Here is a 26453-nt window from a genome sequence, read left to right as displayed (position 1 = left end):
GCGCCGACGCCGCAGGACCAGGGCTGAGGGCCGGGGGCTGCAGCTGAAGCGCTCCCGTCCTTCCCATCTGCGGCCGTGCTGCAACGACGGGACAGGAGCCCAACGGTGCCGGGGCCCGCCCGCCGCCTGTGCCCCGCCGCCCTGGGCAGGGGCCCGGCCTGGCGGCTGCTCCTACCCACGGAACCCCCCCCCCCCGCAGCCCGGCGGCCTCCTCCAGCGAGACGGGCCCTCGCCCAGCCCGCCTCCCCGGGGCACGCCGCGCCAAGCAGGGCGGCGGCTCCGCCGACCGCACACAAGATGGTGGCGGGGCGGGGCGGGCCGGCGGCGGGCCCGCGGGGCGGGACGGGGCGGGCAGGAAGCGGGGCCGGGCCGGGCCCCGGGCCGGAGCCCGCCATGGGGGTGACGGTGGAGGTGCACCGCGTGTACCGGTACCCCTTCGAGCAGGTGGTGGCCAGCTACCTCCGCAAGGTAACCGGGCTGGCCCGCGCCTCCCCGGCCCGCCTGCCCCCGCCCTGCCGGGGCGCTGCCGGCCAGGGCAGGAGCGCCTCACGGCGGCGGCGGGGCCCGGCCGCGGGGTGTGCGCGCCTCGGAGCCGCTCTGCTTAACTGTAGTTGCTGCGTTAGCCGCTGGCTCTGCCCCTGGTCTCTGTTCTGCAGCCTTTCTCCGGTCCTGCTGGCGCGGTGGCTGCGTGGAAAACCGTAAAGCGTGTCTGTGGGAGAGAAAACTGGCGTGGGTAACGCGCCGGAGCGGGCGGCCGGGGAGCAGAAACCCGCCTTGCTGCCTCGGTCCCGCCGCCGCGGTGGCAGCCTGGCCCAAGGAGGGTGTGCAGGAGGAGCAGGGCTCGCCGTGCCTTCATGCGGGCCCCGCTCTGGGGCCGTGTGGGTGTGCGGGCCCTTCCTGCAGCTGAAAGCTGGGTTTTCCTCGTTATCAGAGCTTTCCTCATGCTTAGACGAAAACTTGCGTTTCTGTGCCCGAGGTGTTGGTTGCGTGTCGGTTGCGTATGGGTCTCCGGAGCAGAGCAGTCTCCCTCACGCTGCCTGGCACCCCGGGGTGCCCGGGCTGAGTCCAGTAGCCTTGCCTGTGGTGACTTCCAGCAGGGATGGTGCTGGCCCTGGCGTGGAGGACAGGGCGTGCAATGCCGTGGCTGCGGTGGAAAGCAGGTGGCCATTCTTCTTGGCCAGAAACAGCCTAACTGCTGCTTGCAGAGCGTGGTGTGGTCGAAACACGCGAGAGGGACTTTGAGGCAGTAAACAAAGCCACTGCATCCCGCCTGCTGCCACAGGCTCTGCTCCACAGGCGTTGTATGCCGGTCTGTGAGCCGTGATGGACTCGGCCGGGGTACGGCAACGGCTGCCCCGTGGCACAAGGGATGTGCACAGCCGGGACGGCAGCCCCTGCCCTTCCAGGGGCTCCGCCGTGGCGGCTGGGATCTGTTTGAAAGAAAGATCGGATCAGTAGAAATGAATTCTGGTTTTCTGTTCTTGTAGAACGGTAACGCCTGCATTGCTGCTTGGTGCAGTACGGCTTTTGGCCTAGTAGTGCAACAATCATTAGACTTTTAAGTAGGCTTTAAAATGAAAATGTTTTGCAGTGGCAGAAGGCTGTGTTAATGGCAGGTAAACAGTGTTTCTGTGTTGCATCTGCTCCTAGAAAAACAGCGTCCTGCTAAATTTTCCTTCTGAGCACTGTTGCCTCTCAGACCCAAGCTCCAACTGTGCATCAAAACTGTCCTCTTTGTTGGTGTTTTCATTTGAACAGTAGCACAGAAATAGGGATGAATTCTGATCTTCATTACAAGCGGATGCCGGGCTTTTCCCCTCTAGCCGCGGCTGGTTTTTGTGAACACCAAGGTGAAGAACAGAGCAGGCTCCATTATATTTGTTTTGGCCGTGTGTGTTTAAATATTAACGATAGAAGTGAGCAGCTGTATAGCACAGGGCATTTCCTTCGCACAAAACCCCATGGGTTTGTGGATGTTCTCAGCAGGACAAGATGTTTAAACAAACGTTGACTTTGGGCTAAATTCATCCTTGATGCAACCAACTTAAAACACAAGGAAGGATTTTCTTTGTCTCAGCCAGCTGCCAGTTCTCCGTCTCCTGTTAGCAGAGGTCTGGCTTTGACAAAGGCAGTGCCAAGAGGAACCCGCAGTGTGTCCGCTTGAGAGAAGCCCAGCCGGCTCTGGCACCCGGGCGGCTGTGCGACTGATGCACAGCAGAACCGGGCTGAACGCGCGGGGCTGAACCTGCCCGGTGTTCTGCTGCGGCGCAGATGCCCCGGGCAGCCCTGGCCGGCGCGGTGGCGGTGCAGAGCCCCGCGCGCTCGCTTGCAGCCGAGGCAGTCCCAACGACTCTTAATTCGTCAGCAGTGCCGTGACGACCTGCGGTGTGCAGCCTTGCTCCCGCTGCTGCCGTCCTGGGCGCTGGGAGGTGGAGAATGCCTCGTGCTACGTAACCTTTTATTAAAAATTGTCAGATCCTTAAAAAACGGATTGGTTTTATGGGTTAGAGTAGGAGTGGAAGACGATATGTTGCACTTCTACCAAGAAATAACGAGTTTTTCCTGTTTGCTGAAAGCCTGTGAAGACGACATTGGGCTTGCTGAAGTCACCCGGCTTCTGCACGCGGTCTCGGTGGTGTCAGCTTCTTGTGTTCAGTGTCCGTCTCGTGAGGAAATGACTGATGAGATACATGAATCTCTAAAAGATGTGGTGGTGTGTTTATGTTTTAATTGAGCGCCTATTTTTTTTCTGGTATTTGATGGCTCAGTACAAAATGGAATTGGATCCCTGTAGCGGTGTCATGCCCTGTACTGAAAACCAAACTGTCATGTATGTGAAATTCTTTTACAAAGGAAAAACCCAAAATATCCTCACAAGCCGAAGTGCCAGAACTTTGAACAGTAAATACAGGCAAAGATGCTTAGTCTGGAGTCTTTCTATTTCTCTTCTGTTAACCATCTACAGGTATTCTTTTTTTGCCCTAGAATAGGCCTGTGCAAAGATGCATTTAAGGTTTTCTTTTTAAAAAAAAAAAAAAGCTGAAAAAGCAAACATTGTTTTCTCTCGCCCTGCTGCAGAAATCCTGAGCTGTATCTTTGGCAAGCTTGGGCAGTCAAATTTGCTAACCACGTAGTTTAGACTGCCACACTATGGCTAACCAATGGATGTGCTCTGAAATACTCATTTGAAAACTCTGAACAAACTTGGAAAAGAGAAGGCAGGGCCACCTTTTGCTGATTTTCTTGAGTGTGTGGCAGAGGTGAGAGGAGAAGCAGGGTTAGTGCTTTTCGTTGTGAAAGATTTGAACTAGAGTAGAAATGCAAATGGAAATTGTACTCTGTAGTATACTTCCATATGACTTGAGAAGGGCAGTTGGAGGTGAATAGTGAGGCTAATTATGACAGCCAGCAGCACAGAGCAGAAAGGTTAAAATAATCCTCATTTGTATGGGGCAGCAAAGTGCATCACATGCTTTTAACCAGGAATTTGATATGATTGAAAAAATAATTGCCATAGTTACTCATAAATGCCATAGTTAAAGTTGACTTCAGGGCTCCTGCTCTTGTTCTTTCTGCTGTGACTCTGCAAGCTGAACCCTTGAATGTTGTTATGTTGTAAAATAGGGTGGGAAGGTGCAACCAGACGTGCTCTCAGAGGAGACCAAAGCCAAAGCAGTCGGGGTTCTTCAAGGGCATGCTTGTGCCAAGACATCTCCTGGCTCACCGAAATCCCACGTATTGCCTCGACTGGGGCATTTTGCGTATCAGCTGCAATTTATGATCTCTGAGGATGGAGCACAGAAGTCACTCGCACTGTGGAAGGCGTCAGTGTGGGCTTTTTGTTTTTTCTGACACCCCCCCCCCCTTGTGCATCTCCCGGGTTAGGTTTAAAACATCGCTGCACTCTGCAGCAGAATTACACCCAGCTTCTCTTACTGCAGAGATGTGTCCTCTGCTTTCATTACATAGAATCGGTAAGAAATAGGTGGTAATGAGATGGACAGCCTGTTCCATCAGATATTGGGGTGTATGTTCTTGTATGTCGGTTCAGAAGTATGTTAGAAAATATTCTGTCTTTGCCATGTGTTTCTAGAGAAGATGGCCCCTCCATGGTTGGTGTGGGAGGACAGGCACGGGCAGAGTACGATCTTGAGGGATGTATTGGGTGGGTCGGATGGATGGTGGTCTGCAAGGGCCGCTTTCTTTCCGCCGAGTACACCTTTCGGACGTCTGCGATATAGGTGAGGAAGAATCCTGCTGGAAGTAGGGGCATTAATTTCTGTCATACCCATCTGATGTGCCTGGGCTCGCGTGGCCGGTCCCCAGGCAGAGCCGCAGCATCGCTGAGGCTGTAGGAAAGCCGGGCTTGTTAGACCTTTGTGGGGTGCGGAGCCGAGGGGAGTCTTGCCCCGTACCCAGGGGCCCGAGCCTGCTAGAACGGCCAGCAGTTTCTGCTGGGGTGGCCTTTGGGTTAGTGCAGGTGTCGTTTTAAAGTGAGCCCGTAAGCTATAAATCAAACATTTAGTTCAAATATGACAAATTGATTTGTATTTGAAATAAGTGTGTCTGTATGTGAAAGGCTTTTGTATTTGTCGATCTTTATCACAGCAAGTAATCTGTGCAGTGGGTCTGCTAGATTTTTTTTTTTTTTTTAAATTTACGTTTATTCACAACCACCACCCTTCCAAACCAATAACAAAGTGGAGGAATCTGGAAAGGTTTAGCTGATTTTGCAGTGTCACTGCTTCATTTCCTTGCAGTTAAAAAAGAAAGAATCAGAATATTTATGAATTTAAATATTATTATTTTTTGCAAGTCTTTGAAGCTGTCATTTTGATTTATGTGGGCTCCATTTGATCTTGTGTGTAAAACCAGCCCTTCATTGCTTTGAAATATTTCATTTTTATACAAATCATTATATGTAACCTGGAGTGATTTCTCTCTGCTGCTAAACACAGTGCCACTTTTACAGGCCTGCTATTTCCCTCAAATAACTTCTAAGAAACATCGCTGTGATTAGGAACTGCTGCTTTTGATAAATGACCGTACACATTCCAGTTAGGAAAGGTATGTGGGATCTTAATTCCCTGGATTCAGAATAATGACTAATGCAATCAATTCTGCTTGTTGTTATTTGTAGAAAACAATCAATACATTTGCAGGAAGACCGAATGAGAGCACAGGAATTCTTTATCTGATTTTAATTGTCAGGTTTTTGCAAGTGGAGAATGGAGTGCTTCAGTTCCGGTAGGGGTGAGATGAGGGGTGACCCCGTAACCGCTCGGGTACCCCCCGTGCTGGGGTGCCAAGGGGTTTCTGGGTATGGAGGTCTCAGGGCTTCCGAACTGCTGTTTGCTGGTGCCGCACTTGCAGCTCTGCATCTGTAAAGCGGGCTCTGATGTCTTCGGGAAACACTCATGACCGGCAGCCAGGGAAAAAAAAAGTCATTTTAAAGCTATGGATAGCTGAGTGGCAAAGTCAGCTTTGTGGCTTCTGCTGTCGCCGATTTGTTTGGGGTCCTCTAAGTATGATGGAGGAGAAACGTCTTTAAAATAAGCAAATCAACCTCAAAAGAAATTTACTACAGGAACTCATTGGAACTATTTAATTTTTTTTAAAAAAGTGCGCACACTTCGTCTGGATAGGTGTTTCTTTTTCATAAAAGTGTAGCATTTTGAGTTACAGCGTTTAGAGTTGTGCTTCCCCAGGTGCACTCCGAGATGCAGGAAACGTGTTGGCTGCAGTCCGGGAAGGGTTTGACGAAGGCAAGGCGTGAAGATTGTCCCTTAGCAGGGAGAGGGGCGAGATTCGCTCCCGCGTCAAGTCAGCGCACGGGCCTCGGGGGTCTGCTCTGCTCATGCATTTCCAGAATAACGAGGGGGTCGTGTTGGTCCCCTCCTGGTGGGACCCTTCGGCAGCTTGGCACATGCCAGCTCTGTGGCAGGGCTGAGGAGTGGTGCCTGTGCTCTGTCTCAGCCGGGGGACAGGCAGAGCACCCCGGATGTGCCTGCCCCGCTGCCTGCCCCGCTGCCTGCCCCGCTGCCCGCCCCGCTGCCGGCGCAGAGGCAGGTGCCGTGCCTTTGCAGGCTGGACCACAAGATGGCATTCCCTCCTTGCCAGGTGCCGCCGGCGATGCGGGAAGGGCCTTGGGTGCTTGGGGGATGTCACTTCTGCCCCGGCAGCTCTGAGGTTTAGGCTCGTTGCCCTGCCCATCCTGCTGCCCTAACAGCAGGCAGGAAAGCTGCCCTTTGACACCCCGGCCGGCTTCTGCGCAGCAGTTGCTGCCCATCCTCTCGGGCGGCAGCCCTGTGCTCCTGGCCAGCCCCGGCACCCTCTCCGGCGCTGGTTTGCAGGTGCAGGCTGAGGGGACAGTAGCTGCGCCTTGGGAGCTCCCAGGGACGTATGGCAAGAGCAGGTCGGCAGCCCATCCCTCTCTCAGCACCCCGAGTCCTCTCTCCTGGCGCAGGGCTGCCCTTTGCAGCGTGGCTGGCAGTTGTGTTCTCGGGAACGGTGCGTGGTGGGAGCTGCGACGTTTGGGCAGGACCGTGGGTGAGCAGCGCAGTAGTAGCCACCTCTCTTCAGGCAGTTCCAAATTTTGGAAGTCCTTGCTCTGTCCTGTAGCCCAACGCAAGGAGTTGGGGATGAGGATGCTGGAGCCAGTGTCGTGTGTGACTGCTGGAAGGGATGGCAGGGCCTGCCCCGTGCCCTTGCTGAGCAGGAGAGGTGACGCAGGGCAGTTTGCTTTTGTGCTCCCGGGCGAGGAGACCGCAGGGCAGGGCTGCAGCCCTTGGGCTAGTGGGAGCCCTTCAGACAGGGATGGGACTCTTGTGCCTCTGGTACTGGGGAGGAGGGTTGGGGGGTTGAGTTACTGCAGGGCTGAAATAACAGCCAGGCTGAGATCTCTTTGTTCTCTGCTGCTGTTAGCTTTGGCATCCCTGGGGAATGGAAACCTTGCAGGGAGGCTGTGGCTGGCTGGAAACACTATTTTTGTGGCTGTTAGACTCTCCTAGCCATTACATCTGCTTGTAGATTTGTAATGTTATTTCTTTTACTGTGCTGTGTAGGAAATTGAGTCTATTTCTGTTTAAATACTGGGGTAATAGAGCCTGCTATTTAGTCAAAGATTTATGTAAATGGCTCTTTGTTTCACACGATTGGGCCTTGCAGAGTGTAAGTTACATCGATAATGTAATTATGCCACTACTGCCATTTCAAAGCAGCATGTCCTGGAGAAGCCTCCAATTTCTGTATAGAATAGGACTTGAAAACCTTGCACTTTTAAAATCAACTTTTATTCTGCGGGAAGAAGAAATAGTAGAGCTGGATTATAGAACAGTCTGTTCTGGAGTTGTCAACCTTTTTAGCTTAGAACCCAAGATTTCTTTTATATCAGAATTTTGGAGCTCCTATTATTGCACATCATAATTGCATTACGTAAACTGAGTTAGCCTTAAAATGCAATTTCCCCACCTTTCCTAAAGCTTCATATTTTGTTTAATGTCAGTCTGGTGGTCAGTATTTCTTCAGTCTGGCATTTGTATTAGCATGGAGGTTACAGTAACTTTTGAGTATTATTTAAGTTCAATAAATTACCTTGCACTTTACAATTTAGAGTCCATTATTCAGTTGAATGTTGATTACTTTTTGCAAGGGAGAGTAAGGTCCTTGTAGCCTTCTGTGTCTCATTTCTAGCCAGAGGAGTTTTGTAAGTTCCAGAGTTGATTACTTTTTGCAACGGAGAGTAAGGTCCTTGTAGCCTTCTGTGTCTCATTTCTAGCCAGAGGAGTTTTGTAAGTTCCAAAATAGACCGTTCACCCTTAGAAGTCCTGTTCTTGTGCATACTTTTCTTATATAGCATGTTGCCCTACAGGCAACCTATACGATTTTGGCATAATTCCTTTTCAGTGGGGGTCTTGGAATGAGAATCTCTTTCTTCCAGCCTTGAAATGTCTCGTCTGTATAGCCTAAGGAAAATGAGGTTACCCTGAGCAGGAACAGGCAGTAGCAGTCCCTTATCCTTGCTGCACGCCAGCCCCTGAGCAGAAGAGCGTGCCCTCTTGCCAGGGTGGACCCACACTGCAGTGCGAAGTGACGTCCTGCTGTCGTGCTCCCCTAGCAGCTTTTGCAGGACAGTGAAATGTTACGTACCAGAGTCTGCATTCAGGTGACGCTGCGCTGTACCTTTCCAGCTTTTTGCTTGAGGAAATAGGTTCTGTGGCTGAACGTGCTTAGCGGCAGCGACAAGGAGCAGGCTTGCTGCAGAAGCTCGTGATGCCGTTGCTCTCTGCGGAGTGCAGCGCGGGGGGCTTTGGCCTGTGGAGCTGCCACGCTGCTGAAAGCTCTGCTTAGCCCTCATTTGAAAAACGTGATGCGGATCAAGAGCTCGCGTCTTCGTTTCTGTGGTATGGAGGGTGTGTGGAAGATGTCTGTATGCTGCAGCAAAAGGTAGCAGCTCCCTTTCAAGCAATTTTTCTCATAGCAGTATTGTGGGTTTTCTGTTTGTTTTCTAATCTTACTTACTAAGCTAATCTTACTAAATTCTTCCTTTCCGCTAACTTGAATGGAGACTGCAGATTGTTAATATCAGGCAGCTCGCACCTGTTGAGAGAAGCTATGAAACTGCTTCTGACTTGACAAGTGACAGCTAGCAATTTTCTTTCACCCATGTGAGAAGTGGTAATCTTTACCCTATGCATTTTTATCCCAGTATCCCAGTCCCATGGAGAAACATGTCACGGCTGTAGAAACAGTGGAAGAGAAAACAGGTAAGCTGCCTGACTTTTCTTACAGAGCTAATTAAAATTTCTCATAACCTTTAAAATTAATTATGTAATAGTTGTATTTCAATAGAAGCTGGACACTGCAGACATGCCTGGGATTCCTGTGTGCTGGACATTGTGTAAGCAAGACCAAGAAAATATTACCTCCCCCCCAAATCGTGTGTTTTAACTTCATTAAGTATTTGAATTTTCAGCTTATTCCGAGGCCGTTAGACACGTTACGCCTGGTTTCTCTGTAGTATGTTCTTTTGTTGTATGGTTCCTTGGCGTTTCTGTGGTGGTTTCCATTTGCAGTGCTCTACAGATGAGATGTAAGGCCCCTGGAAGGAAGCACAGTGAGCTGTGTGGATCGAGCCTCGGGTGCTCCACAGGCATCGCACTGCTTGGCTTTTGTGATCCCTGCCTTTGGAGGGATCCCTTGCTGTTTCACCTCGCAGATGAGGAGGTAGTTCCAGGAATCAGAGACTTGCACGGTGGCCTCGTAGGATGCTGACAGTTAGGGAGTGATCACAGATCCTCAGTCTCTCGCTTTATCAGTCAGAATTCCTGAAATACCGGAAATCAGATGTTACCATTTCCCAATCATATTGACAGAAAAATAAATCTGCTGGGGTCAGAGCGCAGTTGTCAGATCAGGTCTGCTGATACCACGTGGATTTTTGTTTTCCAGTTGCTGAGCTTGCAGGCAATGCTTGCAATTAGGCACTTAAAGTAACATGCCAGTGTGGAGGAGGTATTAAACAGTTATGTCACCACGTGGGAAACAAGTACCATAGGACTTTGCGTGGAAATAACCACCTTTCTTCCTAATGTGGGAACTGTGATCAAATATGCATTTGGGATGAAATAAGAACTTACAGACTTTAAATTTTTAGTCCCAAATGCTTTAATCCCCAAAGTTTTAGTCCCTAAATTCTTTATCATACATTTAGAGATGTCATCTGTCCTGCAGCTCAGGTTTAATGGTGGCTCTTAATTCCAGGCTTATGCTCTCTTTCTAAGCAAGTTGTTGGTGAGGTTACCCTGAGATTCACGCAAGCCGAGCGTTAGTGCTGCCATTGCCGTTTTCTTCAAATGCAGTAAATCACTCTTTCTGGAGAATGCTTTTCTGCTCTATGTTGCATGGAGATGCTTCATGCTATTAATGTGATGTGTTTGTTGAGTTCTGAAAACCAAAGCCCATGAAGTTTTAATTTCACAGATCCCACCAAATGCAACTGTTTGAGAAGGTACTCTTTTATCCCAGAGAAGTCTTTAACCTGGGCTGCCTGCCAGTTGGCTTCTCGTTCAGTAGCGTTCTGTTCTTGATCTGGGTCATTAAATATTAAAAGGCAAAGTGATTCTAAAAGCCAGCCATTTTTTTGAGATACTAAATAACTGTAATTTGTTTCCTAATAGATAGTTTTGTCCTTGTCACTGGGTCCAACTCAATACAAAAGTAAACGTGTGATGAGGCAGGACTGTTCTTTAAATCTTGTACACAGTGTGTTTGCCCAGAGAATGAGCCCGAGAATATAAATCGGGGTGGGGATAGAAATAAACTAAAGCTTAAGTCTGTATGTTAGTCTGGTAGCTCAGTCGCCCGAGCTTTTTTCTTGCCCCAGTCATCGTCCACCTGGCGCCCCGTCCACCCCAGGAGCAGGGTTCTCCAGTGGGTCCTGCCAGACCCTGCCCGGGCTGCGGGAGGGCGTCCTGTGTGCACCCACGCAGCCTGGCACTGGCACTGCCTGCAGTGCTTTGCTACCCAGGAGCACCGCTATAAATGCCAGGAAAATGTTGGTACCACGTGCTGGATAAGGGGGGGTCTGGATTGCAGTGATGGATGCAGACGCCCTCCTCCTGAGGCAGAGCACAAAATGCCTGTAGCAGTCTTATTTACAGCCCTCTGTCTGGCAAAGCAGCAGAAGTACTGGGTTATACTTAAAAAAAAAAAAACCAACAAAACGAAAACCACCCCCCCAATGCTCTGGTAATTTGCCAGCATTTCTGCTTGCACGTTTGCTGTGCTGTGAAGTCTTCCAACTACTTTGTTTTTATTAAAAAAATGGTAATAGTCGCTGCTGTAACTCTTCCCTTCTGATTTTCTTTTATCATCAGATTTGTCTACGGGGATTATTTACCGGAGGAGAATTGCAACGTGCCGGAATGTAATTCCTGAAATTTTAAGAAAGGTAACTACTTAGAGAAATTTAGTCAAGTTGTAAAACCTTGATGCTTCACTGTGATTTATCTTGTTTAAAAGGATCACATTTCCTAATGATTTTTTTTTTTTAAATTAGAAAAGTTACTTTTAAAGAGAAGTTAAGAGGAAAAAATTCTCTAGGAACTGATTTTATATTTAACTTGAATGGACAAAATTGGAGCCTTGAGCACACTAAGATGGTGGTGGTGGTTGTTTTACATGCAGTGATGGGCTATTAACTTTTGTACCTGGAAAAAGTAAAGCTGTTTGAAAATGTTACCTGGGCCACAGTTAAAGTACAGCCATTCCCCCCACCCCAATATAATAATCTTATTGCTGTCAATGTGTACGATTTTTGTGTGGTAGATGGTATTTTTATAAAAGCCCAGTCTCGTGGATCTCGACAAGAAGGCAGCAGCTAGTAATAAACACTGGGTAATTATTTCTAAGCTGAGCTCAGGTATTTTGGATGTCTGATCCATGGCTCCTGAACACATTGGGTTGTAATCTCTCATAAAACCATCTGTAAGCGAATTCAGCGGGAATTAAAATAATACTTTATGTGCCTATAGCAAGTTGTAAGTGAAATGTGGCATTGTAGAGTCCCTATAAAGAAGATAAGATGAGGCTGTAGAAGACGTAAGGACCTGGGTTGTACAATCCCGTAGTGTCTCTCTCCTGTGTCTCTTTTAGTGACTGTCCTTTCTTTGCAGTTTGTTATGGGAGGAGAATTAGCCTTAATTTATTATTTGGTTTTTTGCAGAGTGTCTTGCAGCAGATAGTCTGTATACAGAAAAGTATATTTACATTCATGCATGATTAAATAACTGTACTATTTTACATCCTGCATGGTTAAAAGTGTGCATGTACTCTTTTCCTGGTGGTGACGACTCTGTATGTTTTTGCCTCTAAACATGTGTTTGTCTCTTCCAAGCCTCACCTGCCGAGGAGAACATATCATTGCCCTATACAGGCAGAATGTAAATAAACCGATGGTGAGATTTCCATCCCTTCTTTGGCCCACGCTTGCTAGATCAAGGTCACTCAGGTTGACAAGTGGGCTCTCAGAGGAGGAGGCCTCCTGGGAGAAAGGAGCTGGAGAAGGGCGTCAGCCGCTGTGCCTGGCAGCAGGAGCCTGCAGAGGTGCAAGCCTTTCTCCTGCCCTCGTGGTTTAGCTGGCGGGTTTGGCTGCCTTGCATGTAACTGTTTGGAAGTGGCTTCTCTTATCCTTCGTTGTCATAAATTAGCTGTCAGCAGCAAGACAGGGAGCGTGAAGTGGTGCAGGTAAGTTGGCCTGCAGTGGTCTTGGAAGTCCAGCTGGGGACCGAGCAACTTCCCTAAATCTTGGAGCGTTTGCATAGCCTTTAGTCGCTGCTGAGGAGGTTGCGCGTTCTCATTTGGACTAACCACAGCTGATGTGCCCTCCTCCTGAATCCTCAGTCTTATCCTTTGAGGCTAGTAATACTTTCAAAATACTGAGAAGTGATTCTACACTTTCCTTTTTTTTTTTTTTAAAAAAGCTATAATTCTTCTATTTCCCAGGTCAGTGTCTTAAAAGTGCCCAACATCTACTTGGAAGAGGAATCTTGGCTTAATATGCAGAAAAGAAATATGGCTATGAAAACTCATTGTCTTACGTGGACACAGTATGCGTCTCTGAGCGAGGAGTCTGTCTTCAGAGAGAGCTTGGAGAATCCAAACTGGTGAGTGCTGGCCTCTGGAGTAGTGCTGCCCCTGTGCCCGCTCAGGGCTGCTGCTGCAGGCCCATGGCCCTGAAAATGGGTTTTCTGTTGCCTTTTGAATGCTTGGAATGAGAGGGATCTGAATAATAATTTCTTTGGTGTGTCTTGAATGCATTTGAAGCAGCAGCTGTAGATGTCCTATAACTTTCCAGTGGCTTGTTCAGACGTGAGGTTAGGTTCTCTGGCCAGAGCACAAATAATTGCTGGAAATTAATTTTCTGTGTGCTGCTCTGCAGTCATAGAAGGCTGCCCCGCTGTTCCTGCACAGCAGGCGTAGCCAGAGTGTTCGTTTTGCTCTCGTGTCTACCAACAGATGCTTGGGCAGCAGTTTAAAAATTATCAGCTCTCTCCTGCTTGCCAGCCATTGGCATGGAGCATGCTTGTTCCCAAACAATTTTCTTTCTCCGATGTTTGGCCCACTGTGCCCCAGAGATGTAAGCTGCTGTGGGACTTTGCCTGGGTGAGCACACACTTGTGTTTGCAGAGTGGAGCCTAGAAATGTCTTTATGCACATTCATGGCAGGATCAGAGTAGAATTTCTAATTCCCGTAGCATTGAAATGAGCAGGTATGTGATACATGTGACTGTCTTTAAAAAAAGATTTATTTCTAGCTGATGTCAACCCCATTAATTCTTACTTTGTTCTGGTGTCTCTTGTAATTAGTCGTTACTTTTGCCTTGTGATGTTCCCTGGGAAGTGTGGCAGGGTTGTCCAGCAAGGTCCATGTGACTTCGGAAAGCTCTAAGGATGTTTAAGAAAAAAACCACCAACTTCAGATGAAATTAAATTCCTTGTGGCTTAGGCAGTTTTGAAAGCCCCCACGCTGGGACGTTGCTGTTTGAGGACACGTTCCTCTGGCTTTTTAAACTGTTTTGTTTCAAAAGTTTGCTGGGACCCTCTGTCCTTACTGAGGCTTCCTCTGCATCAGAGCTGCATTGCAGCTGTGGATGTTGGTCCTGTTGGTGTCAAAACTCTTAACTACTGCAACTGGTCACTCACTCACGCCCTGTTTTCAAGGCTTTTCAGTTCCAGTTTAGGAAAGACACTGTTCTCGGCGTGCTGCTTCTGCTCCTGCAGGCTTGTGCAGGGGAGTTGTCTGAGCTCGGTGTCACCATCGCTCACTCTTATCTTAAAGCATACTGTGGCAATTGGGAAGGCAGAGGCGTAGCTGGGCTGCCAGAGTGTGATTGCAGCCTCAGCAGGTTCACTTACACTGGCTTTCAATGCCTGCCGAGGCGACGGTGCCTCTGGAGGTACCGTGGGCACCGGTGCGGGTCGGCAGCTGCAGTATGTAGCTGCAGGAGCCTGTGGACCTCAGCCGTGCTGCCCTGGCCAGGTAGGTTCAAGGCCTGTGCACACCACTGTCACCTCTTCAGGAGTCTTATGGAGGTAATCGGATCTAACAAATGCTGGCTGGCAAAACAGGCGTGAAATTTCACCTGCATGTAGTATACGTACGGTGACATTTACATTTGAATAGATGAAGGTATTATGCAAAGGGCATAACATTAGCAGCATACTATTGCACTGGAGAGAAATAAGAAGACACACAATGAGGAGACTCAAGCGATCCTGATTAGTGGGAAAATTGTACATTATGCCCCTAAAGAGAGAACAACATTACGAGAGTGAGGGTAACCTGAGTACAGACAGAAACTTGTCTTTCTCCCCTGCTAAGCACTGCTGGGCAGATTTCAATAGTAACCTCCTGAAAGTCTTCAGGGCACTAGAAGCATGAAGAGAATGAGAAAATTCTGCACCTCAGTCACGAACCGTGCGCGTGTTGTAGCGGGCTGTTTGTTTGTTTAATCAGCTTTAACATGACATTGTTAAGGATGCTGATAAATGACAGCAGAGCGCCGCTTTGCTGGCTTGCATCTCGATCAGCTGCCCGAGCAGGTCGGCTGCCTTCGCCTCTCCCTGTGTGATGGGCTCCACGCCGGGCACTGCTCGCTCCCGACCCAGCGGGGTGCGTTACAGCCGCGGCACCCGCAGCCCTGCTCTGTGCCTCTGCAAGGAGATCTCTTGCCAGTGGGGTTAGTGACAGAGCTGCTTTGGAGAGCTGCAGCCTGGTCCCAGGCATGTATGGTGGGATGACGCTGATGGGAATCCAGAATATTTCTACCCCTGTCAGATGAAGTTATAACTGTCTGTGCTGACTTCAGCCTAGCTGCTTTGTAGACCAGTATGCTGTAGAAAATCAAACCATGAATCCAGTCCCTGCAGGGACCGGTGGCTTAGACGTTTAGCAGAACCTCATCCATAGGACCTGAGATCCATTACCCAGTCTGAGATTGGCAGTTACATCCTTTGTTATTTTCAGCTAGAGAACCGCAAGTCAGGGAAGGGAGACTGTGATCTTCCTGATGTCCCTAGTGGAACTGGGGAAATTGAAGTGATGCTTGCTTAGTCCCAAACAGTCAATTTAACCACAGTGTAGTTCTTCCTCTTAACGTCAGGTGGTTATTTTGTCCTAAATAAATGTGAATGCAGTGATGCCAACTGCTGCACATTCTTGCAAAGTGAATTATTGTGGGTGCTTCCAGGCAGAGCATATAAATGTCTGAAAAGATCTAGTAGCAAACAAACATTAGCATAAATAAATTATAAACCATTGAAAAAGGCATGGTGAGGCATATCTGTATATTCAGAGGCCAGAAAGCACCTCTGTGATCCTCTTGGCTGAACTCCTTCATGACACTTTTTATTTGGTTTCCATGATTTAATTGCTGTTACAGACAAGAATCTTATCTTGATGTCTAAAGTCCAAAGAAGGCCAGTTAGTCCCCGTGGGCAAAGCCTGGCTACAGGCAGAGCCGCAGGCAGATTGGGTCCAGACCTGAGTGGTGTTTGCCTGCAGAGGGTCCGGGGTGGCTTGCTGGCACTGCCCTGGTGTTTGCTGGCACTGCCGCGGGATGCAGCTCTGGAGGGCTCCGGGGCTTGCAGCTTTCACTGCTGGTATATCAAACCCATCTGAATCTTGTCAGCTGCTCCCCTCCGCTTGCATGTGCATGTGTTTGAGTTAGGGATAGGGACAGTCTCTAGAGTAATTCACTTGCGCTTACCCTAAAAGCATGCATTACGTACGTTAGGTATGAGCTTGCTTTCCACCCAGCTCAGCTGGGCAGCGTCCGTGTTGACGGGGAGGGCTCTGGGGAGAGTTGTCTGTGCACAGTGACAAACCGAAGGGGAAAGTCAGTGGCAAAACTCCCCTGTAACTGCCTGGATTTATGTTGAAGTTGTGTACTGGCAAATTTCCATGTGTCTGGGCAGGTTATACATGTCTTTGCACAGTGGAGAATCCCTGCGTAGCTTGAATTTTGTCTCTGGTGTCATTTGCCATCCATGTTTTGGTTTGACTGCTTTCCCCCTCCCCACCAGCATTTCTTTGCTTTTTCGTATCGTATCCCTCAACTGCCGTCGGGTTCCCTGTATTACCCAGCACTTTCCCTCATTTCATACAGCCCGAGGGAGCTGCAGTCTCTTGCAGCGCAGTAAGCGCAGGGTGAGAAGATCTCTCCTTGATGTGGAGAGATGCACGTGATGCATGAGCCCTGCTTGTCAGCTGGAGATGGGAATTAAAAAGATCTCCCATATAAAAGCTCCCTCTTTTGAAGAGCCTTGCATTGGATGTAACTTTTAATTTAGTTTTGAAAGCTGTGCAGGCTTTGGAAACTCTCCCTGACACTATCTGAACAAGAATATTGCTAGACTTTTTATACTAAAGACACTTTAATTAAACTCCCATCATGAAAACAATTAGACCAAATTTGCCGTACTTAACTAGTCAATAATTTAGTAGTTGGATCTCATTAATAGACTTCTCCCTGTGACTGTGTTGTAATGATGCGGCATTGCCAGCTGCATGCTACGGAAATCAATCAGAGATCAATATTTTCCTTGAGCCTCCCTTTTTTGTCCCCTACAATGGTGAAACTGCAAAATAAAATCCCAACCAGGGCAGCTGATTTCAGTGGTGGATTTTTACTGCTGACATCCATCCTGTGGCTGGGGGGAACTTCTCATCTTCTCCAGCTCCTTCACTTGAGCTCCATGCGTTTGTCTTAGCGAATTGCATTGGCAGAAATAATAAATGGTCGTGGCGTGCCGAGGGCATCGGTGGTGCCGGGTTCGTGTGCATGCTGCGGGGGTAGGAGTGGGGGGTCCTCTCCTCACGGTTACCACTGCCTCTGTCTAGCTTGGGTGGGATGATGTCCCGAGGACTCTACAAAATCGTACACGTGTAAGCGCCTGTCTTTCCTGAGGCAGAGTCCAGCTGGACCTTCAGCAGCGCTGACCGTGGGAGATGGTCGTTACAAACCTCTCGTTACGCTGTTGTTCCTGTATCTCGTTACGTTTGCCTTTGAGATTGTCATACAAAAGATGTGAATGTAAGAGATGAATCCTTTACTTGGGTATCAAACATTAACTTTCTAACGTAGAGTTTACACTTAATGTTTACTAAGTAGACAGAAAAATAAAAGTGTGTTATGTTCCTGTTTCTTAGGACAGACTTCACACAAAAAGGCAGAATATCAGTTACGGGGGCAGGTTTGCTCAACTGTGTGTTGGAAGCTTTTGCTCAATCGTTTTTAAAACAAGGTGTGAAGAAGGTAAGTCATTTATTGCTTGAATTTCTTCCCTGAATTATAGTCTAAATTTTTTCAAATCACCAGATCATCTGGGCTCAAAATTAATTTGTTTTAAGTCTGGATTCTTTACATCTTTTAATTGTTGAAAAAATATTTGACCTTTTCTTTTGTCTATAGAGAATAAGCAGAACAAAAATGGATTTAGTTTTATTATGGTAATAGTTTTCTTTCAAATACATTTTAAAACACGGCATGTATGACTTTATCAGTTTCTGTAATTCATTCTTGTTCCTGATTTCCCCCAGGCATTGAAACCGTTCTTCTTCCTAATGCCTCATTGTACCAGCTAATACTGTAATAATAATTTGTGGTTCTATAGCACCTTTACACAGAAATAGTCAAAAGTAGTCAACATGAATTTATATCATGTCACGCAGTTTTCTCCAGTAATGTTAGATTTTTTTTTTTTTTTTTTTTTTTTTTGGCAGCTTGATGTATTTACAATAGCCACAGTCAGTCTCCCTGCAGCGGTTCTGTATACTTCAATAGTTCTGTCTTTCAGTAAGAGTTATGAAAGAGGATAAAAGCTATCCAGCAGAGCATCCCAAGGGAGTTAGTGTTCAAAGGCCTTTCGTTTCGGGGAGTCATGTCATATTGATAAACTAGGTTTAACAGCAACGTCTCCTGAAGTGTTCATTGGGAAATGAAGTTGCGTGGAAGTCTTGTTCTCTGGAAGTTTGTGCCTTGAAGAGGTTTGGGGGTTCAGGTTGTGCTGTGCAGACTGTTTAAAATTTACGTCTGCTGAAAAAGGAGCAAGAACGAGAAGGAAGGAATATTTAATAACACCTTTTTAATGAGAAAGTAAGAGGGGTTTTTTGCCCTCCCCTCTTTTTTTTTTTTTGCCCCCCCCCCCCCCCCCTCCAGTTTGTATCTTGTTTCAGATGAATGAAAACATATGTATGTGCCTGAAAACATGGCATTTTCATGGCTGGGCTCATGAATCTTACGTACTGCAAGACTATAATGAACCTATATTCACCTTTATTTACAATTTTTTAGTTATCTAGTGGAGAAATTTGTTTTTCAGATGAACTTAGATGTCCACAGTTCAGATCATGCCTTATGCCATTCTTTAATTATTCCTGGGACCAAGTGGTTAATACTGTTGAAGTTTTTTTTGTTTTGGGTTTGTTTGGTTTGGTTTGGTTTTTAAGTGGCCTTAGCAGTGTCCTGTCTTTTCTCCCACTGAAGTCAGTGGGTGTTGGAGCGTGGAGCCTGGGCAGCACCCGCAGTCCCTTCGGACGCTTTCCTCTCCGCTGGCACGGAGGCCGACAGCCCCAACCTCTCGTTCGTGCTTCAGAAGCAGATTTTGGAATCTGTGCCCCAAGAACTGTAGATAGAAACGTATTTCCAGCGGCACGGCCATTTATTCATTTGCTTATTCTTGATAACGATAAGATCTTTTTGTTGTGCCTTTAAAAGAAAAAAAAGACAGAAGTAGACAGCTATGCTAGTGTAAGCAATGGCCGTGAGCAATGAAACGCGTCTTGCTGGCTTATGACAGCACAGAGCTAGCAGGTAAAACAAACTAGCTCACAGTATCTTTACAATGCTGCATTAGAAATACTTCAGCAATTTTGGCTATGTCTGCAGATTTGTGAAAAATTAAAATACAAGCGCACCAGATCTGGTATAAATGTACAGTCTTGCCTGGTTTTTCCCCCTGCCTCCAAAACATCCGTCTCCCTAAGGCAGCAGCTGTATCTATGCATTTCATTTCTTCTAAGCTGTTAGATAGGGTTCCTTTTGTGGCTTGGCCATGGAGCAGTTTTGAGGCACATTTTACCCAAATGTAATAAATGGCAATACACAGATGATATTTAAAGTTTTAAAATATATGTTGCATGAATGACAATGCTTGATAAATGTTCTCCAGGCTTCCATTTACTTCCTGTCTTCCAGTACCTGATCTGCATTCTTCCTAATGGCCTGACCAAAAAGGCATTGCTTTTCTTGCACCTGGTGTAATTGGTTGGAATGCGTAAGGATGTTACTTTCAAAGGCAAACCATGATTCCTGCTTTATCTCCTCGATCCTGACAGGAGTGTACTTCTCCATCCATCTGTTTGGAGAGGCTCAGATGAGATAAGGAAGCAGTGGGAGGCAGCAATGTGAGGGGGCAGAGGAAATGGAGTAGGGGATGAGCTACATGAAGAGCAGGAGAGAATACTGTATGAATATTAAATTTTGTGAATGACTACAATAAAGCTCATGTATTCACACAGTCAATATTAAATATCTTTATCTTCTAGAAAGAGAGGGAAAAGTTACTAATCATGAAACTATTCGTGGACACCAAAGGCACTGATCTTTTTAATCGTTATTTTTGTAACTGAGATATGAGCCTATTCTGTGGGTAGGGGTTTTTTAAATGCCTAACAGAATGACAGTGACATTTTATGGCTCCTCATATTTGTCACATTTCTCTTATTTTATTCCAACTCTGAACAAAAATATAGGAGGTAAAGTTCTCCTGCCCTGCTTTTGTTTGTAGAAGTCATAGTGCATTTGGGTGGAAATTACAGCATTTATGATTTTTTTTTTTTTTCTTACCTGTTCAGACAAGGTATTAGTGAATGATGTGCACCCACATTATTGCCAATAAAACTTTCCTCCTGAATAATTCAAAAGTCTGAGCAGATATGCTGGTAAATCCCAGCTACCAGCACAGCCCCTTCTGGGTCTATTGGCGAGAGCCTGGCTTCCTTCGGAGAGGGGGAAGGATGCTCTGTGGTCTGCAAGCAAAGTCTGGGAGAAGTTTCCAGCCCAGGAGAGGTAGTCGTGGCCCCCAAAGTCAGCCTTTGTGTGTATGAGGTTTTAAAAATTGTTTAAAAAGCGGCCTAATTAGTTTGTGCTTGTCTAAGTTACGATGGTCCCTGCCAGTGTGAAGCAGACAAAGTTATGAGCGATTTTAAGGCCACACAATGAAGGAGCATTTGTAGCAAGAACCTTGTGTTATGTTGGTAGATGTTTTATCCATTGCCTCTTAAATGTTGCAACATTTCTGTCGCTTTCACTTCTCGGTTTCTTTTTTAGATTCCTTTTGCTTGACTTGAATATATAAGGAGATGGAAATTAAAGGCCATAATGTAGTGTTTGTTAAATGATGGAGCTGAGCTCAAATAACAAATATTTAACTGAAAAATGTTTTGTCATGGTTACAAAAAGAATGAAAGGTATTAGATGCTCTTTTCAGAGACAGCATAAAATTTTCTGCTAGTCTGTTAAATTGTTACCCTGCTTTTGTACTGGCAATGGAAATGAGGTATGCGCTGCAATATGCGTTGCCTTTGTCACATCCAAACAGGCCATTTATACTTTTCCTGTACATCACTTAACCTCTTATTTAAAACTTACAGCGTTTGGTAAAGATGTGGAGTGTGTTACAGACGTGATATATTCTCTCTGTCCCTATCAGCTGGGAGTCCGGTCTGGCTGCTGGGAGATATTCCAGATACAAACGTAGGCCGCTCAACAAGTCTGTGGTGCTGGAAAGTCCTTAGACTGCCATTTCGCATTTCCCTCGTTACCCCGTCACCCCGCTGCTGGGTCGGTGTGCCCTCTGTGGTGTCAGCGTTACTGGCTGCGGTGACAAAGTGGCACTCGCCGGAGGAGTCACCCGTAGCCGTTCCTGAACGGGGAATCTGCTGGGCTCCCGTCCCTTTGAGTGCCTTGGGGTATGACACTGATAAGGGCTGTATGTAGACACTTACGGCGGGATAGCTTCTTACAGTAGCAGAGTACCTCCGCCTTTGAAAAATAGAACTGTTCTGTGGCTTGTCCGTCGGAGAAGCTTTTAAGCTGCAGCTGTGGAGGTGCAGAGTTTAATGGGCAGGCAATGTGTGTTCTGCATTTCAAGTGCATCATTGCGCTCTAAGCAGTGTAAATTTAGCTCCTTTAAGCCTGATCTCCTGGGGCTGAGATTTAAGTGTTTGAACTTTAGTTGAAAGGAATATATTGATTAGGCTTTGATTTAGTTGTTCCTTGCTGAAAAGATACTGGGTAATGACTTGTACCTGCCCTTTCGTATTTTATTCATTTAATGGAGTCCCCTCTCATTCCCCTTTTCTTCCTCAACACCATTTTGCCTAAAAGTCTGCAGTGCTATGAGGAGAAATAAAAGAAAAAGCAGTTGTCACACGGTGAACATAATTGATTCAATAAGTAACATTTTTAAATTCCCTAGGCAAACCTCTGAGTCTTCACTTATGTCAATTAGTGCTTCATTCTGTAAACAGTGGCATGTCCAATTTAGACTGATAGACTGAGGTAGTCAGCTTATTGCCTTCTACAAAGAACAGACATGGAAGATGAACTGTTTTTCATAGATATAAAATATCTTGTCCCTTTTTTTTGTAGAGATGTGAAAAGAAATTCTCTTGACCTATTTGTTAAAGTTAATTGTCTTTTTTTACCTCCTCTCACAGTGACTCAAACTGAGAAACATTTTTTCTTTTATCTTGGCAAACAGAGAGCATACTAGCATAAGCCTTAGCCCCGCATAGGTTGTAGTTAGGCTCCAAGCTTGGTTCAGTTCACAAGATCTGACCAAACATTAGAGGTAGGGTTGGCAAATTACTACAATCTCAGTACACAGACAGAGCGAAAAAGTGGGAGAGGGAGGGATGTTGTGGATTTTCTTATCTGAAGTGAGTGGGTTTTGCTTTTCACCAAACAGGAAGCTGCTTCTCTCTCACTTTGTACTGAACCTTGAACTTAAATGAATTTCAAAATGGCGAAGTATCTGGCTGTGGAGCAGTGTGTAACCCTGACGGGGGAAGAGCGCTTGGTCGAAGCTTGCCCCGTGTGTCAGATGGCTGCCCTGCTGTAGGTTGCTGGTTGGTGAGCACCTAGGGCTCGTCTGCAGCGAACCCCCCCGACAAACAAAACCCCTAGATTCAACCTACATTTTGGTTTAATTAATAGTTTGTTGTTTGGTAGTTCCTCCTTCCTTCACAGATCAGTCCTGGAGAAGAAATATTCACCCTCATGGCTGTCTGATGGCATTTTTTACTTCATTTCAATATTACTTTCCTTCATTACAGAAATGATCGTAGGGGCTTTTACGGTGAGCTTTCATACTCGCGCACCCAATTGCTTGCGAAGAACATGAATGAAGGTATTTCCATTTTAAAGAGGGATATACCAAGGTGCAGGGATGAGAAGTGGCTTGGTCCAAGCAAAGCAGTGGCAGAACTGGAATAAAATGTGTGACCTGATCAAGTGCCCTGGCTTCGTGCAGCCTTGACTTGGAAGAGCTTGCAAGCTGCAAAGGGTCCTTCGTCCTCTCCAGGGTCGCCCTGAGCAGCCTGTGCCGTAAGCGCTCCTTGTGCCTTCCGGGCAGCGGGGAGAACCGCACTGAGTTAGCGCAGCACCATAAAATGCAATTTCTTTTTTTTTTAAGGCTTTATTTGTATGTTGTGGGGTGCCCTTTCTATTGTATGAAATACTTAAGTTGTGTGTAAAACTGGCATTTATTTGTGCTCTTTTTCCAGGGTATTAAAATAATGGAGACACTTCTTCAGGAGCAGTGTGAGTGATCGTGCTCTTAATGAGCAGCTGTAAGTGCAACATCCATCTACAGATCAGAAAAATTGTTCAGAGTTTGTGATACCTGTTGTACATTGTGCTCCTTCTAGTTCTACAAATAAATGTGGGGTTTTTGTCCATTATAAATAGCATGCAACTTTTGAGGAATTTTCAAAAATAATGATCTACTGCAGCATTAGGTTCAATACTATTCCAGAGTTTCTGAATAGTGTGTTGATGAAGACGACTTCTGCGTCCTGTCTTTCATCCTCTCCTCTCTGTTAATGTATCACGAGTGCAATAGTCCTAGTAAAATAAGACGTTGGTTCTATCTAAGGATTTTTACTGAAAAGTAGTATCTTCAGGGGTTATCTGAGGAGGGAGGATTTGGTCAACTCTTACATCAGCTTCAGAACAAGAGCAAATGGCTATGGACTACCTCCTAATAAATTTCTTCTAAAACCTATTTTCTGTGCTTTTGCAGGAGGAAATGTATTTGTGTAGAGTGTCCTTGGAACCGCATATCTTCATTGCCGTCGGAATTCCATGGCTGTTGTCTGAACTTTACTGGTACCATTTTATTGAGGAAAGACTGCACATCTTTTACAAAAGATTGAGGAATTGTACTACTTAAAGGGGATGTTGATCATGAAAATCACGGAGGAACAAGTGTAAGCTTGGAAACAGCATCGTCCTGTGAATTGGTGCTATAATCTCTAGAGACTGAGAATTCGGTAAGGGAACATAGACCAGCAAAACAAAAACAGCCCTTGTCGCTATGCGGACACCCTTGCCTAGTCAACCAGTTGCTTTGTGTCTTGTCAAGGGAGGTGCAAGCACACCCCGTGTGCTGTTTATTTCACAGCTTCGTTCTGTGGGGTAGAGGCTTCATTCTACAGAAATGAAGCTCAACTCCAGCAGCTGAGTAGGGTTACTGTTCCCCGCTTGAGTCACTCATTACTTCAGTTCTGATTGCTGTGTTGGAAATATTTGGTTATTATACCCCTGCCGGCATGATTGTTTTCAGCTGTAAAGACATGCCTCAATACTAGTTTTGCATATATTTGAATTCTTTCAGAAAGTATTTCTCATATTGCTTCTGAATAGAAGAAGAAGAAACCTGGAGGGGAATTGATCACGTGCAAGTAAAGTTCCTGACAAAGGGTGTCTCATACGCTTCTCCTCCTTTTGTTCCACACACCGCATTAGGATAGTTTTATTTTAAACTTTTCATTTAAAATTCAGATAAGCACAAACCGTCTTTGATACCCTTTACTGAGTTAGGGTAATACCACACTTTACAAATAGCCCCGTTAAAGTCTGCGTTTGTTCTTTGTGGAGGTTTGAACCAGTTATTTGATTGCCCTAAAGCAAAATGATCGGCTTTGCATTTTTCAGGGTGGGTTGTGTTTTATTTTCTCAAATGTGATGTAAACTCTCAGTGGACTCTTCCTTATGCTATGCCTGAGTGCTGCGGGCCTGCTTATTTCAATATTTAATGGTCTCAACTATCCTATTCTGAAGCTACACGAGCATACTACTAAACAGCCCAGCCACAGGCTGTGGCCACGCGCCAGCTCTCCAGTAGTGTGAATCCACGAACCTTTGCTTCCGTGGCTGGTGCTATAGGTTTACACTATGGGAGGTGCTAGCCCATACCTTGTGATGAGAGAGCCGTGACACCGTCCTCAGGAAATGACCGTATTTTGTATTGGCACGGTGGAACAAAATACTTTCCTTCATCTTTCTTATTTTGGTTGTTAACTGATTCTTGTGAATTTGGACTCTGAATGCTGAACAGTAAATATTTATGAAATGTAATGGCCAAGACTAAATACACTCATTAGCATATTTATTTTTATTGAGTTGCTGCTTTGTGTGCCTGAGGAAATTATCAAATTACTTCTGTTTGAACTGCTATGTACAGTTTTAGGACTAGCATTTTTATTCTCGCATCACTCTGGATTTTGGAATTAGGATAGGAAGCATTTGCGTCCTCCCCCACCCCCAAAGTAGAAGTAGTCTTGGAATAATGAAAGTCCCACAAAATCCAGGCTCTTCCTCAAAGCCCGAGTTGCCCATCTGCTTACTGGTGGGTGCCAAAAGGAGAAGGGTTCAGACTTCTCCTGGGAGCAAGGTGCTTTTTGTGCGGCCAGGGTGGTGGAGTGGCCTTCCTTGGGCTCACCCTCGGGGCTCAGGTCTGCCCCTGCCTGCTGGGGAGCAGCCCCCCGGGGCAGGGGAGCGACCCTGCTCCAGCCGCAAACCGGCACCTGCGAGGAGCTTCCGTTCCGAAGACCTTCGAGTGCTGCCTCCTGTGTCGGAGCTGAAGTCATCCCGCTGCTGAACGGTGTCCCTGCCTTCCCCTGGGAGCAGTCACCGCTCACAGGGAGGTCTGAGGAGCTCTTGTTGGCAGGGCGGACGGAGTCCCTCAGGACGCTGCAAAGCCAGTGACCGGGGCACGGGGATGTGATGGACACGTTCCCCGGGGAGCGGTGTCACGGTATCGAACGTACAGGTCAATCCCGGTGGGCAATTAACTTCACCCATCTAATTTTTTTCAGAAATAACTTGCCTTTTTTTTTTTTTTTGCTCTGTGTGTCTGTATGTTTCTTCCTGATGTATATTGTCATACCGAGATGAAGTCAAACATTTTCAGATACAGAAAATAAACTGACCAGATCTGATGTCCCCTCTCAGACCATCTGTAAGACAGTGTGTAGTCACACTGATCTCTAGGCATAAAGAGAATCCCCTAATTGCTCAAAAAAATGAGAAAGCTCCCTGTTTATAAGTTTTATGTAATTGTTGAAATGTTTAAAACTTTCCCCGACTGCAATCATGATGGTTTAAATGATGATTTAACTTACTGATAGTATTCTTCCTGGGAGCTTTGACAACGTTGGCCTGTAGAAATCAGCGTTCCCAGCAGTCCTGCCAGCCTCTTCTTCTGAGTAACAGGATGGTGAACGAAAAGGAAATACTGTTTTTCAGATTGTTTTATGAAACTAGTTAATACACACTTGTTTAATTGTAGCTAAGTTAAATTTAAAAATTAAGAAAATGAGTATTTCATTCTCTTAATCGTTGTATTGTAGTGTCCCATTAAAGCTCATCTGTGAGTGTTTCCATTAAAGGGTCATCTTTGTCTAGCGTCTCTTATCTCTGATAGAAGTATGTTGTCTGCCAGATGTCAGCCGGAATTCATTTCCCTGTTCATAGAATACGTATAAAAACAGTCAGTGTGTCCGTCCTGTTTGTCTCGAGATGTTTGTCACCTTGCTGGGTTTCACTCTACCCCAGTGCTGAACTTTCTGGGCTCTTTTAGAAAAACCTGATGAGAACGCTTTGTTATACGCAGGAAGTTGCGTTCCTGATGTGCGGCATTGATTGACAGTTGCCTTTTCAGGTTTTTCCAGCCTAATGGAGCAACGTTTTTGAAGCTCCTCGAGTGCCTCAGGAGCCGAAGCCTGCCTGCCTTTCAGCAAGCTTCGGACCCCTGCAGATGGGCTGCCGGTGCCTGGATGGCCGAGTCCCCGGCGCCCGGGGAGAGCCTCCAGCCGCCCGGCT

At 46.5% G+C, this 26453-nt stretch overlaps 1 protein-coding gene across 1 annotated transcript; it reads left to right on the top strand.

The window, feature by feature from the left end:
• The first annotated feature begins 393 nt into the window (after window positions 1-393).
• On the top strand, window positions 394-26023 carry PRELID2 (PRELI domain containing 2). Its single transcript, XM_050905319.1, has 7 exons — window positions 394-468; window positions 8708-8765; window positions 10878-10951; window positions 12505-12665; window positions 17213-17318; window positions 22853-22918; window positions 23371-26023. Exons 1-6 carry the CDS (start codon window positions 394-396, stop codon window positions 22895-22897), a joined length of 519 nt encoding a protein of 172 aa, XP_050761276.1. The 3' UTR covers window positions 22898-22918; window positions 23371-26023.
• Window positions 26024-26453: the final 430 nt, after the last annotated feature.

This window comes from Gymnogyps californianus, chromosome 14 (genome assembly GCF_018139145.2).
Source record: "Gymnogyps californianus isolate 813 chromosome 14, ASM1813914v2, whole genome shotgun sequence".
In the NCBI taxonomy this organism is placed as follows: Eukaryota; Metazoa; Chordata; class Aves; order Accipitriformes; family Cathartidae; genus Gymnogyps; species Gymnogyps californianus.
Note: the sequence above shows the minus strand (reverse complement) of the source record. Positions and strands in the feature narration are given on the sequence as shown.